The sequence below is a fragment of the Drosophila gunungcola genome (genome assembly GCF_025200985.1).
Source record: "Drosophila gunungcola strain Sukarami chromosome X unlocalized genomic scaffold, Dgunungcola_SK_2 000046F, whole genome shotgun sequence".
In the NCBI taxonomy this organism is placed as follows: Eukaryota; Metazoa; Arthropoda; class Insecta; order Diptera; family Drosophilidae; genus Drosophila; species Drosophila gunungcola.
In genome coordinates this window covers 351,363-368,910 of record NW_026453192.1, presented here as the reverse complement: position 1 = coordinate 368,910, position 17,548 = coordinate 351,363, and the positions used below count along the sequence as shown (strand labels likewise).

At 39.5% G+C, this 17,548-nt stretch overlaps 1 protein-coding gene and 2 non-coding genes across 3 annotated transcripts; 1 reads left to right on the top strand and 2 right to left on the bottom strand.

Moving 5' to 3' along the window:
* Positions 1 to 671: 671 nt before the first annotated feature.
* LOC128260940 (phospholipid-transporting ATPase ABCA3) lies at positions 672 to 17,018 on the bottom strand. The gene is given in 14 exon segments (XM_052994301.1): positions 672 to 1,308; positions 1,770 to 1,958; positions 2,023 to 2,796; positions 3,061 to 3,237; positions 3,309 to 3,459; positions 3,889 to 4,738; positions 4,799 to 5,169; positions 5,235 to 5,571; positions 5,635 to 6,140; positions 6,143 to 7,058; positions 7,130 to 7,718; positions 9,208 to 9,499; positions 15,668 to 15,876; positions 16,664 to 17,018. Coding segments are annotated over 12 exon segments (5,127 nt in total). The 5' UTR covers positions 9,420 to 9,499; positions 15,668 to 15,876; positions 16,664 to 17,018; the 3' UTR covers positions 672 to 1,253.
* On the bottom strand, positions 14,252 to 14,346 carry Trnay-gua (transfer RNA tyrosine (anticodon GUA)). Its single transcript has 2 exons — positions 14,310 to 14,346; positions 14,252 to 14,287 (listed from the first exon to the last, which is right to left on the bottom strand). It is a non-coding gene; the product is annotated as a tRNA-Tyr (tRNA).
* Trnay-gua (transfer RNA tyrosine (anticodon GUA)) lies at positions 14,502 to 14,610 on the top strand. The gene is made up of 2 exons: positions 14,502 to 14,538; positions 14,575 to 14,610. It is a non-coding gene; the product is annotated as a tRNA-Tyr (tRNA).
* Positions 17,019 to 17,548: the final 530 nt, after the last annotated feature.

Here is a 17,548-nt window from a genome sequence, read left to right as displayed (position 1 = left end):
ATTTAAAATTATTTATTAATTTTAAATATTTAATTAAAAAAAATTAATATGTGGAAGGAACGAAAAACCAATCATAAATAAACAATAACCTTTTGCTACAACTACTATAACTTAAAATCTCTCATACACTTTGCTAGAGAAAACATGAATTGGTAGCCAGTTGGTAGCCAGCTCTGGATGCTGGGACTCGTGGATGCCTAGAAAGAGAACTATTGGAGGGCTTTCTGGTGGAGCTACGGTTCAAGCCCAAGGTTAATCCCAATGTCAGCAGGTGACCACCTGGAATCTCATCAATCACTTTCCCATGTCGCCGAATAAAAGACTGAGAACCTTCATGGGGATCAAGTACACGGAGGCCACGCGCCAATGAGTTTATCATTATATTGTATTATATGTTATATTTTATTTGTTAATTTTAAGGGCCGAAAGGGAGGGCTCGTTGGTGTTCCAAATGCCATAGGGAGATATTTCTTACACTGCGCAAGAGATGCCTTCGAAATAAACATTGAGGACTATTTCATAACGGACTTCAAGATCTATATTATAAATCAATATCCAAATCCATGAGTATTTCAGTCTCAGTTTAGATTATTTTATTTTGTTTCCAGTTTCACCGTGTTGTTTTTGAGTTCCCTGCGTTATTGTCCCCCATGAATACTAAAACCAGAGTGTACATTTAGATAAAATATTTAATACAATCGTATAATATACATTTAACATAATTTGTAAATTCTCATATGTATCGTAGAGTTTGTGCCACAGTTAAATTGACTTATTTAAACGCTTTGGTTAGCCGGTCTAAGTACATCGAAATTAATACACATAGTACTCTATATGCGACTAGTTTATTTTAGGCGCTGGGAATAATTTCCGGCCAAGTCCAGCCAATACTTTTTATTTTTTATTATTTGGGGGCGGGAGGATAAAACAAAACTAAAATATTATGGGAACTTATCGTGCATGTCAAGCAGATATAACCATATATATATATATATATAGCAAACATACAATATATAGATCTCTTTCCGTTAAAGTGTAAATTTTGCTAGATGATCACAATGAAAAAAGGCGTAATCGCTGCTATCTATTGTCAGGTAGACCTTAGAAACTATTTGTTAGCTGTTCAGGCATCGGCGTTGTTTTTTTGCATACAAAATTATTATCTGTGAGTGTGTAAGATCAGGTCAGGATCGAATCAGATCGAATCAAATCGGATGGGATCGCATAGGATCGGATCCGCTCAGGTAGTTGGTTCAATACTCATTAGCTAGCAGGCACTTGCACAGCTTCCTCAATTCGGAGAGTCGGCTGGATATGTGAAGTGGAAACATTTCAGAAGGGGGTAGAAAGAACAGACATAACATAGTTAACGTTAGCTCGGTGTTCAGAGTTCGAGTTAGTGGATATTGGTAATACGCCAGGGGATATAAATACGCATGCAGCTGAGTTAGCAGTTGTATCGATCGAAGGGGGGGGGGGGAGCGGTGGAGCACTAGGGTTAGTGTGTTAGCTAAAACTACAAACAAAAAAGTCGTTAAATAAAATTCATAATATGACCGATGGACTGTGTTCCAAGTGCTGTCGTGTTTGATGAGTGTAAGATGTTGTGACTGTGGCGATGCTACTGCAGTGCTCTTTTTTGTGGTAGTGGTGCTGGCAATGCGATGCTATGCGACAAGTAGAGGATGTGGCCAAGAAGCAAGAAGCCCGTTAAAAGCCAGGTGGTGTTAGCAACTGGGTGTTGGGTCTTTTTCGAGGGTCTAGCTCACTGATTCGCGCGCGTATCCTCGCGCTGGTACTTGGCGAACTCCAGGAAGATCTCCTCCAGCGTCGTCTGGCTGACCGAATAGTCCTCGATGTTCAGCTGATCGCGATTGCCTTCCATCAGGCCGAAGATGCGCGACCATTTGACCCCAGCCAATGGAATGTAGAACGTCAAAATGCCCTGGTACTCCTCCCTAAAAAATCAATTAAAGTATATTCATTTAAAATCCAATTAATAAATAAAACAAATAAACTCACTGCAGAATGGAGTGCGGATATTCGTGCTCCACAAACGCCTTGACGGCATCGATGTCCTGCTGGACCATTTGGGCGGGCACCGTCTGCTCATCTGGATTCCGCGCAAAGCCAACATTCAAACGTGCCTGCCGCAATGCCTCCAGATTGCGACGCACCTTGATCTTGAGGATCAGGCCCTTGGAGAACTTGTTCTTCAGGTGCTGCGTTGAGCCAATGCACTTGAATTCTCCGTTCACCATAATGGCCAGTCGTGTGCACAGCGCCTCGCACTCCTCCATGCTGTGGGATGTGAGGACAATGGACTTGCCAGAGTCACGAATGCGGCAGACCATGTTCCACAGCTGCCTTCTGGCCGCCGGATCCATGCCAGTTGTGGGCTCATCCAGGTAAATAACGGACGGACTTCCGATCACAGCAATGGCCGTACTCAGTTTTCGCTTATTTCCACCACTATAGGCATGCGTTTGCTTATCGATGTGCTTCATGAAGCCAAACGATTTGGCCAGATCCTCGGATAATGGCCGAATGCGTGACTCCTGGACACCGCGAAGCATGCAGAAAATGCGCAGCACTTCGCGACCCGTCAGATCATCCAATAGCGCATCGAACTGCGGACAGTAGCCGATCATCTTATAAATGCTGTTCATGTTCGCCTCCAGGCTCAGACCTTGCACGTAAGCGGCACCCGAGCTGATCCGCTCGTCGCCGGTCATCATCTTAAACGTGGTCGTTTTGCCGGCTCCGTTCACGCCAAGCAGCCCAAAGCATTCGACTCTGTGGAGGAGACAAGGAATCGAGTTCCATAATTAGTGTTAGACTTTAAAAAATTTACAAAAATTAAGAATTAGTTGACAGAATAGAAAGGAATGTTCAGGATGTAATAAAACAAATAAGATAAGCTACTCTAACGGTTAAAGTAAATTTACTCATGTAATAAAACAAACAAGATCAGCTACTTAAACGGTTAAAGTAAATTTACTCATTCTCTCATTTTCAAAATCAAGTCTTTGGGAAAATTAACATATGTATTTAACTTACTCCTGTACGCAGAGCGACACCTGATTAACGGCCAGGAATTGACCGTAGTACTTGGTGACGCGGTCCAGGACCAAATTCTTAACAGCCAGCTCATCGGAGGACATGTGAAGAATGCGCTCCCGCTCGTTAGCCACATCGTCATCGAGGTGGCCCTCTGCCGGTGGTGGCGGCGGTTTACTACAAATTTAAAAATACGCACAGTCAAATATTATATGATGAAATATCGTTTTCAAGGCACAAGCACTCACGACAGCAATTGACGGATCTTGAACATCAGCTCGTTGATCAATCTGAACTCCAGCACGATGATGATGAGGAAGAAGACAACGCCGGTGACGGTCATGTAGACAACTTCGGGCAGAACGCCGGGTTCATCCCAAGCAAAGAAGGGCTTGATGTCTAAAAATTTGAATTTAAATTAAAATATTTTAAAAAATATACATTTTTTGTTTTTTTTTTTTTTTGAATTAGGGACATACACAAATTCTTGAAAAAATAAAAGCGCGAATTCTTGAGGACCGACTGAGACAAAGAATTAAAATCATACTAATAAAACACATGATAGTTATTTATTCCATGGAACTCAGAACAGCCCGATTAAATATAATGAACCTTAAAAAATTGAATTAGCTCATGTTTCGATATATATAAGGCATGCTATTAACTAAACTTATTTTTCACAGCTATTTTACCATTTTGAAACATCTAAACGTGTTCTTTAATCAAAGTCAAAAGAACTACTGAACAGTGAGCAATGAGGGATATTTTGCTTTGGTAAATCTTCACATACATATTTAACAACATTATCAGAGATACTTAAATACTCACTGCAGCATTGCGGCACCAACTCGCAGAGCAGGATGGGTGGGATTGATCCGACCTTGGCGCAGGCATTTCTCGTGGCCGTGTTGGTGTAGATCTTGTTCAGACTCATGGCCAGCGAAAAGTGCGGAAAGATGCGGAAGATCCAGCCCAATATGTCCGCCGTGTCCTTTGTGTCAAATAGTTCCGACGACATCACCACGATCACGATGAACAGGGCCATGCCGCAAAAGATGTTGACAATGGAGACGCGTGCAAAGCCAGTGGCCGGTTCCTTGAAGAACAGCGACATGATGTAGATGAAGGGCAACGCGGCGAATCCAAAAAGCAGCAGCAGCAGATAGTATCTGCCCAGTTCCGGGAAGCTGGACAGCCCGGGCTCCTGGAAGCAAACGATCGTGATCACAACGATCAGAGCCGTCACAATGTAGCTGGCGAAATCGCAAATGAATTGCGTCAACCAGAAGGTCCAAACTTTCACGCCACCCACAAACTGTAGCAACTTGGCCCTGGACTCGCGCTCCTTGATCATAAACAGGATATATATGGAGCTGACGAAGCACATGCAGAAGCACAGATTGGAGGCCAGCTGGGTGCCCAGATTGGTGCCCATGCTCAGCTGCGAGAGCAATGTGCTGGTTGTGTACGGCAGCGGGGCATTGGTCACGTGGATCTTGATCTTCGGATTCAGCTGAGTGGCAATGGCATTGTGCACCATGTTGACGGTCAGAGGAGCCGTGTGCAAGGCCTGGTTATTAAGCCAGGCAGTGATATTGCCCTCAGCAATAGTAGCGGCCGCCAAATAGCGCGCGTTTATTCGCACCTGGATTGTCTTGCCCAGCTCCAAGATGTAATCCTAAAATGTACATACATATTAAAAACGAGTGCCTATTTTTGCCATAAGAGCTTGTTCTACCTCAAAGCCTTGGGTGCCCGTGTGTTCCAAGCCATAATTACTGCCATAGGACAGGGCCAGCTGCTCGTATTTGGTTGCTATCTCGGCGGTTTGCGTACCGTTGAGCACATTGGAGCGATCGAGAACGGTCACAGCCATGGGATATTGGGTCAACGAAATGGTAATGGGCTTTAGCTCCTGGAAGGTGCCCTGCGTCTCGATGATGAGAATGGTGACCACCACAAAAAATATCGGCATTATGTTCTGAATCAGCAGGAGCAACTTGTTGCGCCACGTATAGAGGAACTTTTTGAGCAGCATGGCCTTCCATTGGTTCGATAGCAGCTGCATTCCCTGGAGCAGGCGTCGGTTCTCCGAAAAGATGCCTTCGGCTGCAAACAGTTAATTGAGCTTATCGGGAGTCCAAGATCCAAGATCGAGTTCAAACACTGCTTACACTGTACGGACTCGTTGTCGTCCTCGTTACGGAATCCACTGCCTCCGTTCATGATCTCGCTCTGGTCCTTCATGTTGCCACTAATGTCCTTCTCGGCACCGACCTTCATGAACACCTCCTCCATCGAGGTGATGCCCACGCCGTAGCCATTCAGGTGCAGCTCCTCGGACTGCTCCTCCAGCTGGCCGAACATCTCCTCGAACTTGGCCGAGGCGCTATCCGGCAGTTGGTAGGACAGCTCGGCGCCAATATCGCACTCGGGCTTCAGGCCCGGAATGTACTTGTTTAGCAGGGCGGTCACTTCGTTCGTCTCGCAATCGTCGCGTTTCACACAGATCTTCAAGGGATTTGCAGATAAAGTAAGTGGGCAAGTAAGAAGGAAAGACGCAAACACACTCACCAATCGGTAACCCGATCCATATTGTTTCTTGAGGAAAAAGGAGGTGCCATGGCACTTGAGTTCGCCGTCGCACATGATGGCAATTCGATCGCCCAGCACATCGGCCTCGTCCATGAAGTGAGTGGTCAGCAAGATGGTGCGTCCCACCTTCTCCTGCTCCAGCAGATCCCACAGCTGTCGCCTGGCCGATGGATCCATGCCGGAACTGGGCTCGTCGCACAGCACCACTTTCGTATCGCCGCAGAGGGCACAGCAAACGGAGAGTTTGCGTTTCATTCCGCCCGACAATTTGGATGAGGCCACATTCGCCTTGTCCTCCAGCTCGATCATCTTCAGATACTTGGCCACCTCCTTCTCGACGGCCTTGCCCTTGAGTCCCTTCATGCGGCTGAAGAAACGGATGTGATTCGACACACTCATCTCGTCGAAGAGGACATTGTGCTGCGGACAGATGCCAAGGGACATGCGGGCTCCCTCGATATTGGTGCGGATGTCACTGCCGTTATGATGGCCGTGCCGCTCGTTGGCGGAAACATGCCCGTCAGCATCGATATGGTGGTGGTTTTGCCGGCTCCATTGTGACCCAGCAGGACGGTGATCTCATCCTCGAACATGTTCATGGACAGGCCCTTCACGACCATCTTGTCGGCGAAACGCTTCTTCAGGTGTCTCATCTGCAGGCCGATGTGCTTGCCCTCCGGTTCCGTTTCGAAGGCTTTGGGATCCCGCTGCTCCACCTGGCCATTGGGTATGTCCTCGACGCCCGTATACTCCCGTTCGCCGCACCAGAACTCCCGCGTGAATGGGAAATTCCAGGGACGCGGCACCCCGAAACTGCCCGGCATCACTTGCTCCACATACAAACAGATGAGCATGCAAATGACGCAGGATACCAGCATCATGATCATCACGGCGCCAACGGTCAATGTATCATCCACGGAGACGGGCGTGAAGAAGTTACTCCACTGCAGACCCTCGCCGGTGCCCTCGAAGCCCAGGATCAGCTTGATGCCAAAGCCCATGGCCGTGTTCGAGATCAAACTCCAGCCCAGTTTAGCGGTCAGACTGAGGCCGTCGTACGTGTTAAAAGTGAAGGAGAATGGGATGTAGGCGATGAACCAAATCAGGCCCGTAACGGCGGCCGCAGTGCTCGCCCGCGAAAAGAACGTGGCCATCATGAAGCAGAAACAGATGCTGGCCATGATGTATATGATCAGGAAGAAGACCAGGGCACTAAAGTTGGCATACGTGAGTACGGCCACGCCCTCTGACCAGTTGATCTTCACCAGAATGGCAATCAGTATGGCCGATATGGTCAGCATGATGAATGACTTGACAAACCAGGCCGTCCAGTGCAGCCAATTGCTCAGCCCCATGATCTTCATCACCTCCTTGAGCTGTTTCTCCTTCTCGGCGGTGATGTACTGCAAGTGAATGAAATGCCGTGAGTGGAGGTGATGGCATTTTGAACCACAGTCCCGGCATACCCACTTACCTTGGTGATGTACGTGCACGGATAGATGAAGCTCAGCAGTATGATAAGCGACATTATCGAGGACATGCCCTCGAGCAGGGGATCAAAGATGTATTCGGGATACGGATAGCGTTGCATCACCACATCCGGCAGATTCTGTTCGCCCGTCTTTAGTCTTATATACGCCATCGACAGGCTGTGCTGCAGCGGCAAGAAGCCCTCACGTAAATATCCCACCGGAATGCCACCATCCTCATCAGCTTCGTTGCGCGGACCCGTGAGATCAATTGTGGGAAACAGACGCATCGTTAGCCAGGTGTTCGCTATCGCTATGATCGCCGTTCGCAGTTCCGATGGGAAGCGCAGGGCGAAGCCAAAGTCGTCGGGCAGGTCACTCGTATCGTTTAGATTGGCCCAGGCATCGTCGAACTGGATACCGGCAATAGCCGTCATACTGACCGTATCCACTGCCAGTTGGCTGGCATTTTCCGACCCATAGATACCGCTCTTCCCGAGGCTATGCCACGCCTCCGTCACCAGTTTTTCCAGCACGGGATTCTTGGGAGAGTAGCACACGGTGTACTTTAAGTTCAACAAGCTGGCATGTGACCTAAACATTTAAGATCCAATAAGGTTAGTATGAATTCCTAAGAAAGTTTACTAAACACACAATTATGTATTATTCATATGATTGAAGTTAGTCGATTATGGGTTAATAGGTTTGTTTGTTGTGAGAAAGGTGCAGGCATTTCTCTGAAATAAAGGTGTTCATAGTCGTCAGAAACCATATATTATATATTAAACATAATTCATAATTTGAATCTTTAATTTTGACGAAATATATATTATATATTTTTACAGCAAGTTTTTACTAACAAGTGTTGAGAAATTTGAAATTTTTCCTGTGGGAAAAATATACACAAAATTAATTTTATATTTTGATACAATGACTTATATAAAATATTCAGTAAAACCTCTCTAGAGTAAAGTCTCGGGAAACAATGAATATGAATTTTCCTCATAAAATGTGCACTATTTCTCCAGATAAATTCTCTTTCTGTGATTTAATATGTTATTCTAGTAAGGGCGGTGCAAGTGAAACAATCAGGATTTTTGGAAGCTTTTGATTACCATTTAAGTCAAAAAACAAAAGAGAGAATTTTCCCTCTGGTGGTTTTTAGTTTTAACGTTTGTTAAGGGTGCCCAGTTAAGTTGGTTAGACTTTTTTTAGTGTGCTGTTATTTTGTTTTGTTTTCTATTTTGGATTTGTTTACCTCCGTCGATTGGGTGCAATCAGCGCTATGAGCTTGCCAAGGTAGGACGATCTATGCAACGAATGTCTTCAGGTTTTGGGGCCAGAACAAGACAAAAAACATTTACATATATTGGGTATACGAAAATCTAAAGGGGTGATTAGGAAAAACACTGCATAGTCGAAAGCAATAAAAGGGGGATTGAATAAAGCACTTCATAGGTTGTTAGGAAACTTAAAAATGCATTAAAGCATAAAAGAAAAAGATAAGGATATAATGATAGTTTAATAATCAAAAAATAAACCCAAATAATAAACATATAGGAAAGAAAAATATAATAATAATAGATATTATAAAATCAGAATAAAATGTAATTTCGGAAAAACAAAAGAAAATAAAAAAAAATTTGAAATTATATATGTTATAATTATATATAACAAAAAGCGCTCAAAAATTAAAAAAATGTGAAAACAACAATTATATTAAAACTAAAGAAGGGACTTAAAAAAACCATATTATTAAAAGCAAGAGGAAACTTAATTTAAAATTAATATATAACAACAAACTTAGGCAAATATTGATTTTAAAAAATCGAGGAAAGTATTAAAAGTAAAAGTGTAGGTAGAGGTAATACTTAAGCATTTAATAATTCAGCACTCTGGAGAAGAAATTTAAATAAATATAACATAAAAAAGCCAAGTAGAAGCTGAAATAAATGTCAAGCATAACTCCAAATAAAATAGACAAAAGCAACAAATAAATCTTTAAAAAATGAAAACAATGCGGTAATAAACGTTAAAGGCTGGGACAAAGAGCACAGGTATCATTTACATGGAAAAAACTCACTCCAACAGACTGAGATCCGTAAGAGTCTGGTTTTGATACGTCCTGACACCCTTGTGCTCCGTATCGACCAGGGTGCGGACCAGGACCAGGAGCAGGGAGAATATCGCGGGCAGCACCAGCTCAATGACCATTTGCCACTTGTGGTTCCATTGGAGAGTCCAGTTCTTCCACAGAAGCAGCACAAACTTGTCCCAGTTCGTGACCTTTGCCATTTTGCAGCTTTGTTCGGTTGGCTTTTGGCTTTTTACTTTTCTAAATTACCTCGACATTAAAATCGGTTAAAATTTGTAATCTGCAATAAAAAAAAAATCACATTTGCGTTACATTTTGTTAAAGGGATACAACATATCTTTTGCCAAGATGCTTTTAAAGAGAAAATGTTTGTTGTCATTACAAATCATTGAAGGAGTTCACATGTATATTGACTTATTGATTTGTAAAAGGAATTTTTAAATAGTCAACCTTATATTGACTCTAGTTGACCTCGATTGCTATGCTCTGTAATTTATGAAGTTTATGTGTTTTCTTCAAAACTTTTAGTGGAAAGTTAAGCTAATACCGAACGACATGTGCAAATGATATGAATAAATTAATATTCTTTAAAAATTCCACCGCAGCTGACAGTAATTTAAAAATTAAAATAAACATTTATGCTTATGTTAACTTGATTTTAAAAAGTTTAAAATATATTCAATTTTAATTTATAAATTCGTATTTTGGCACTTCAGTAACTAAAAATATAAGGTCTTAGTTTTCGACTATATTTATTATATTTATTTTATAGAAAAAAATGTAATACAGAGGGAAGGTAATTGACCCCGAGCACGAGTGGAAATAATCAATGTAAAAGAGCAACAATCCAATGTGCAATGTCAAGTGCGACTATCGATCTATGGAGTGTGTCCAATTATCTAATCATCGTCGGCTATTTTAGATTGATAAGCCTGTGCAATAAAAAAATAAAAAAAAAACACAATAACCAACGTAAATAAATCATAACTCTTGTAACACCATCGTTACGGTTGTTTTTCGCTACGCCCCTCAAATCATTAACATTTCAGGGTTCTAGATAGCCTTTATAAGCGAGTAGTATATTTATCAGTTTACAAAATAGCCTATAACATTTTAAATATCAATCAAAAATTATCATACGTATGATTTTTTAAAATAATTAATAATTATTTTAATATAAAAATATCTCAATTTTAATTTTTAACCAAAATACTTTGAATTCATATTGTAAGGTTGTTAATAACTTGTTTAAGTACAAGAAAACCTCTGATAACCTTCGTTCCCTTTAAGTTAGCTCCCATGTATATGCACATTTTATTGAACCTACAGTACACGTTTATTGCTTACAGTTTATAATGCATTATCGAATGCACTGAAATCGGCTGGTATTTTAATATTTTAATTGCCTGATACTCAACGTGTATATATATAAAGAGGGGTTAACCCCAAAATATGTATTTGTATTTGCAGGGAACAAAAAACTTGGCTAGAAAAAATTATACAATTATATTGAGTTCCATTGGCAGCTGGCAGTTGTCAAGGGGAAACTGGTTTTTATAAACATTTAGAGGCTGGCCGTCAATAGGAAAAAAGTTGCTGATCTAAGAATGATTCGCATAAAATAAAGTTGAAAATCCGATAAGAAAAATTCTTCCGAAGTAGTTCGTCTATGACTGTGAAAAATATGTTTTTTGTTCAAATAGCCATTATTGAAACATATTTCTAGATTTTTTATATTTTAAACTTGAGTCTGATTCAATTTTCTTTTGAATTTTAATATGACACATCAAAAAACAAGAAGGAAAGCAAACTTCGGCAAGCCGAAGTTCATATACCCTTGCAGCTATTGCATTAATTAAATACTTTTGAAAACATTTAAATTATGATTTACTTGAGTATGTGCTGAAAAACATTAAAACTATGATGACTTGCAGCTCAATTATTAGATAGTTATTTTATATATTTTTATAATTTCTATGGGAGCTATATGCTATAGACGTCCGATTTTGATTAAATTTATACCATAATTCTGAAATAATTAAACATTGCTATATGTCGAAGAACTAAACAAAAAATTAAAAAACAGCAAAGTTATAATTTTTTTTCATTTATTTTTCCGATTGTTCCTATGGGAGCTATATGCTATAGTCGTCCGATTTTGATGAAATTTAAACCGTAATTCTGAAATATTAAACCATTACTATATCTCGAAGAACTAAACAAAAAATTAAAAAACAGCAAAGTTATAATTTTTTTTCATTTATTTTTCCGATTGTTCCTATGGGAGCTATATGCTATAGTCGTCCGATTTTTATGAAATTTAAACCGTAAATCGGAAATATTTAACCATTACTATATGTCGAAGAACTAAACAAAAATTAAAAACAGCAAAGTTATAATTTGTTTTCATTTATTTTTCCGATTGTTCCTATGGGAGCTATATGCTATAGTCGTCCGATTTTATGAAATTTAAACCGTAAATCGGAAATATTTTACCATTACTATATGTCGAAGAACTAAACAAAAAATTAAAAAACAGCAAAGTTATAATTTTTTTCATTTATTTTTCCGATTGTTCCTATGGGAGCTATATGCTATAGTCGTCCGATCCGGCTCGTTCCGACTTATATACTACCTGCAATAGAAAGACAACTTTTGGGAAAGTTTCATGCAGATAGCTTTAAAACTGAGAGACTAGTTTGCATATAAACGGACGGACAGACGGACGGACAGACGGACATGGCTAGATCGACTCTACTAGTGATGCTGATCAAGAATATATATACTTTATAGGGTCGGAAACGTCTCCTTCACTGCGTTGCAAACTTCTGACTGAAATTATAATACCCTCTGCAAGGGTATAAAATGTTTAACGACATTGGTAATACGTTATTCACAATTTAACAATTGCATGGATATCAGGTTTTGATAACCAAAGCAATACGATTTCTTTTATTTCTTGCATAGAATTTTTAAAAATATTATGGACAGTATTTATATTGATTGTTTGCAATACTTTTGATTGACAACATTAATGGGCATATAAATTAGATGCCATTTATAATTAAATGCGTTTATATATTTTTCTGTGAGTCACACTAGATAACATAAAACAAATATATTTATTTTAAAGTTCAAGAGCTTTATAGGGTCGTTGTTCTACTCAGAATAGTTTTTTTTCAGACTGATCTGATGAGTAACGGTTTTTTCGTGCCAAGCTAATTTCGTTGTTTTTTTTTTGCACCGATTGGCCTTAGATGTTTGGGTAAGTCCAAGTTATTCTGGGGATGACTATAGCGAATCACCCACGTATCCGGCTGTAGACACTCTAACGCACAAATCCGTGTAGAAAAGGAATAAACAGAGATAACCGTCATAAATCCATAGAGCATCAGCCCACAGCTGTACTACCGATATGATAATCGGAGGGCGGGGGCTGTAGACAATGGGCGTGGCATTTCCAACTGCCAAGCACTGGCACTTACCCGAAGCTTAGCCAAACAGAAAGTGTCACACCACGGCACAAGAATAAATAAAAACAAAAAACAAAATAATAGTCCGTATATGAGGAGGCGGGAACTTGAACACGGGGACTCGCGAACTCCGACGGACACTCGACCGTTTCGACGAACGGACAATTCCGAACTGAGTCGCAGCGCTAGGCAATGGTCCTTATTTATCAATAGAACCCAATCTAGCGCAGCTCCAATAAAACTAATAGCATTTATGGTTTTGGCCAGGCTAAAAAATGATAAGCACTCTCGCTCTCGGGACAAGCGGACATATGTACCGATGTCTGCGTTCCCATTCAATCCCAATATTGACAGTGGAACTATTACTCATTATTATACGACGTCATGACTGTTAATATTGTTTAATTGAAAAGTCCTTGCCTCTTATTAAAACATATATTATTTGCTTATATTGAAATATTTCCAATAAACGACCCATTCGTCTTATAATTGGGAACCTTTAAGCTCTTTGAACTATAACTTAAAGAGCGTTGCCGTTGGACACTACAAATAAAGATAAGCACGAATTGCAAATAAACATTCGTTTGGTTCATTCAAAAAGGTCCTCACTTTAAGAACTTTCTAATAAAGGTAATAGCTCATAAGTTGACATCGCTTTTGATATTCATATCGTTTGATAGGGTGTTATGTCATTTTCCGTGAGAATTGTTTTTTGTCCCAAATGGTTGTACCAAACATATAATTTCTGTTAGATTTCGTTTCCTTATTCTTTAAGATATCGTGACTAATCCTTAAAATTTTTCTTTGTTCGAATTCGTCTTAAATTGATCCACACCCAGAACTGAGTCATGGACGCGTGAATTTTAGCTTTACCTATATGCAGCGTTTTCTTATCGAATGTTATCACTTTTGTGACTTACACTCGTCACGGGAGTAGTTGAATTATTCAAGTTAGTTTGGGTTAATGGCTTGTCTGCATTATGCCAATCTTGAGTGGACATTTATTGGTGGAGGAGTTTAGCCTTGATTACTGCGATTAGACGGAATCACACTTTTTGGCAATATTCTTGAAAATCGTGCTGGTAGAGACTGTTGGTACGGACACCTGTTCTTCGCAGAGACCTTATCGCATAGCTATTTTAACGGTAATTATGACATAGTCGATTTATATCGCGGCTCTAAATTATACTGCCAACTCCAGAGTGCAAACACGTTTCACTTTCGCCTGCACGGGCAAACACCTGGGCCATTAATGTTTGGGGCAGACTGTACTCATTCTTATACAAATGGTTGGGTACTTTTGAACTTAAAGTACTCCTGGGTTAGTTTTGTAGTGCCAGAATTGTACTAACAATAAACAAATCTCGTACATACAAAAAAAAAAACTTTAGCTTTCAGAACTTATTATTAGGAAATTGATGAAGTCTTTTTAAAACAACCAAATTATGTTCATTTAGCCTGGTAAAAACTTTTCGAAAATTGAAGACGAATATAAATGTCATCCCACTTAAACGCATATAATAGTAAATAGTAAATAATAAAATAATAAATAAAAAAATTCCTTCGAGCCGGATTTGAACCAGCGACCTATGGATCTCTGTTGTTTCGTATTGCCATCTACAGTCCACCGCTCTACCAACTGAGCTATCGAAGGGTGCGTTGGGGGCTGCGACCGAACATATAAACAAGAGCTACGAGAAGCAAAACCACACGAACCAAAAAGTGAAAGGTAAGCTATATGGTGCATGTAGCATATAGTATATAAATATTTTAAATTAAACAATGTCAGATTCAGAGATGATGACACAACCTTCGATAGCTCAGTTGGTAGAGCGGTGGACTGTAGATGAGCTGCATTATAAATGCAAAATACCAGGCAGAGATCCATAGGTCGCTGGTTCAAATCCGGCTCGAAGGATTACACTTTTTGCATCAACTCATTCAAGAAAATTATAAATTCCTTGCAGCGATAAAGTATTTATGTAGGCATGCGCCCGCGATAGCAAAACGATGCGAAATATCTGATATGGATATTTTCTTAGAATTTACTTCAATCATCACGAGGAACAGTGATGAATCATCGGGTGTTGGTTAGGGCGCCTGGCATTTAGACATGTGACGCGCATAAAAAAAGAGCATTATACAATACTATCGCCAGCTGATTGGACAATCTATCGACCAATTTAGCATTTCTCGTGGAGATTGTATTTTGGTGATAATAGTGACACTATCAAGCATGCAGCAAACCCACAGCACGCAATCACACAAATCCAAAAAAAAGCAATATTTTTAACAAACTGTGGACTTAAATAACGAAATTCTTAGAACTGCCAGGGCTAAGTTATCGTATAATTTACGCATTTGTGTAAAAAAGAAAACAATGGATAATATAATTCCTAACTACTGTTTACTTGTGTCTATGGTTAGGTAATTGTCGGATAAAGCCCACTTCTAGCTTTTCACAAAGAGATTACGAGTCCGAGAAAGTGGTCCCTAAAGCTTTAAATTCAGAGTAGCATTTGCTTTCCTATGAGTCACACAATTAAGTTTGCTAAGATAATGCTTGATCATCTTGCAATAAAAAAAGTTCTCATGACAGTGCTATAAGATATACTTTAATTGAGATAATGAAATATTTATCATGACTAGGTCACACAATGTTCATAATCTGTGAACATATTTTAATACAAAAAATATAAGGAATGTTACTTTTCTGATCCTGTACATATGTTAATTAATATGCAGTTGCACTTTAAGAATCTCGGAGCGTGCTCCTAAAACAATCATTTAAATAATATATTACTTGTACTCATTTATTTTCATATCAGCAAATGTGACTTCTCATTCCTTGCAAATCGGAAATAATATATATAGTATATTTTTCGATATGTTTGTGAGTCATGTTTTTAATAACTTTTAACCAGCCAATCGGCTACCTAGAAAATTTGATAATGCTCAATAAATTTTGCACTTACCCCGTGCACGTTTTACTTGCAATAATAGAATTTGTAATATTGTTTATCTTGTATTGTTGTTCGTGCGATTAAGTGTGGTTCCACTTAATGATAAAAATTAGATCGCGACTGCTCGTCGATGGACATTACTGCATAATCGACTGGCGGAAATTACAATTAATTATTTATGCTGATGCGATGCCCTTTCTGAGCTGCTATTTGCACTGTCACTGCGATAGGAGTATAGTATATGAAAATGAATTAACAGGGCTACTTTACAAAGTATACCGAAATTAATTAAATCGAAACCATAAATTTCAAACCATTGTTTTTCAAACTTTAAGTTAATATTGCTTAGCTTCATATTATCCTAAAAGTATATAATTTTATTTTATAAAAAAAATTAAACTTGATGTATTTTATGTCTTTATTAAAGTATGCCTTCTCAAGTTCGTCAATTTCGGTGAAGGACATGTCCACTGTATCTGATGGATTTTTCTATGAGGTATGGTTTACAAATTCGGAATTGAGTGATCGAAATACAATGGACTTTCAGGACTTTAATTTGTTTTGAATTAAAAAAAAAACAAAGATATACATTGATCAATGTTGTTAAGGACAAAACTTAACGATATTTAGTTACTGAAATTTGGTTTGAGTTTAAGAGTATGTGTGATGCAATGTCTACTGTTGATAAAAGATATTTAGTTGCTTTAGATTTGTTTAGATTTACAGAGTTTGTAATATGCAATGTCTACTGTATTTTTTTTCCGATCGCTTCATGGAGCCCTGGAAAGTAACGGTCAAAGTTCAACGCCTGTGCCCTCTAACTGCAAGCGTAACTGCATCACTTGCAGATGCGCATGCAACACTTTACGCCCGGGAAATTGTGTGTATCCACCGTTATACAGACAATTTTGGCGCCTCGAATATAACTATGCAGGTGTGTGAGTGCATGTTAGCCGAAATACTCGGAAAAACACATTTCATGGTCCAAGGGCAACCGCAACAACGAACCGGCAAATGTAGGGCGATAACTGCGATTCCTCCCACTGTGCGGCCGTCTAATGATTATTTCGTACAAACACCAACGACATTTAAACAATTTACACACATCTATGTATAATGCTGTTGTTTATAGTTTTTATCTTTCACTGCGTCACAAAGTGCCCAGAAGTTCATAGTTTATTCGATTCATTCAGGCATTGCGCACTTTTATTTCTTTTTTGTTTTATTTCTATTATTTTGCTGTGAATTTTTTCGGGGCAAAACAGCTGTTGCCCACACACGCACACACACGGGAAAATAATGGTAAAACAATAGTAGTACTTCTAACGCCGCCGGAGATGCCAAACAAAATGAATCAAAACGAAACTGTAAGGCGGGCAATAACAACAATGAGTGCAGAGAGAGAACCGGTGCTGTCAAGTCAGCTTCTAGCTTTCTTGTAAGCTAGCGGGAAAACTAAATTTTCCTTAAAAACAAACTTATTATTTTGGAAAACACTTCCATATTATTTATTGAATAAAAATGCGTTAGTACCAAGGTAATAGTTCAAAAAACTCTGCAAAAGATAGCACAAATATATATATTAACCTTTAGTACTCACAGTAGGCAAAATATGTGAAATTAGCACCATGCTAGAGCTGGCAATGTTTTACAAATTAATTTGCTACACCTGCACCAACATCAGCCTTTTTCTAGCCGAAAGTGTTCAGCACTGGCGGAAAAAGGAGAACGAAAAATAACTGTTACGTCAGCGAGTAAGAGAGCGCGCAAAATTCTAACGCTTAAAATATGAGCAGCGATTAATAATCTATCGATTATCGTTGGGCGCGCTGAGCGATAACATTTAAATCACTATTTGAACTATATCCCAATCAAAATGAGCATTATATACTT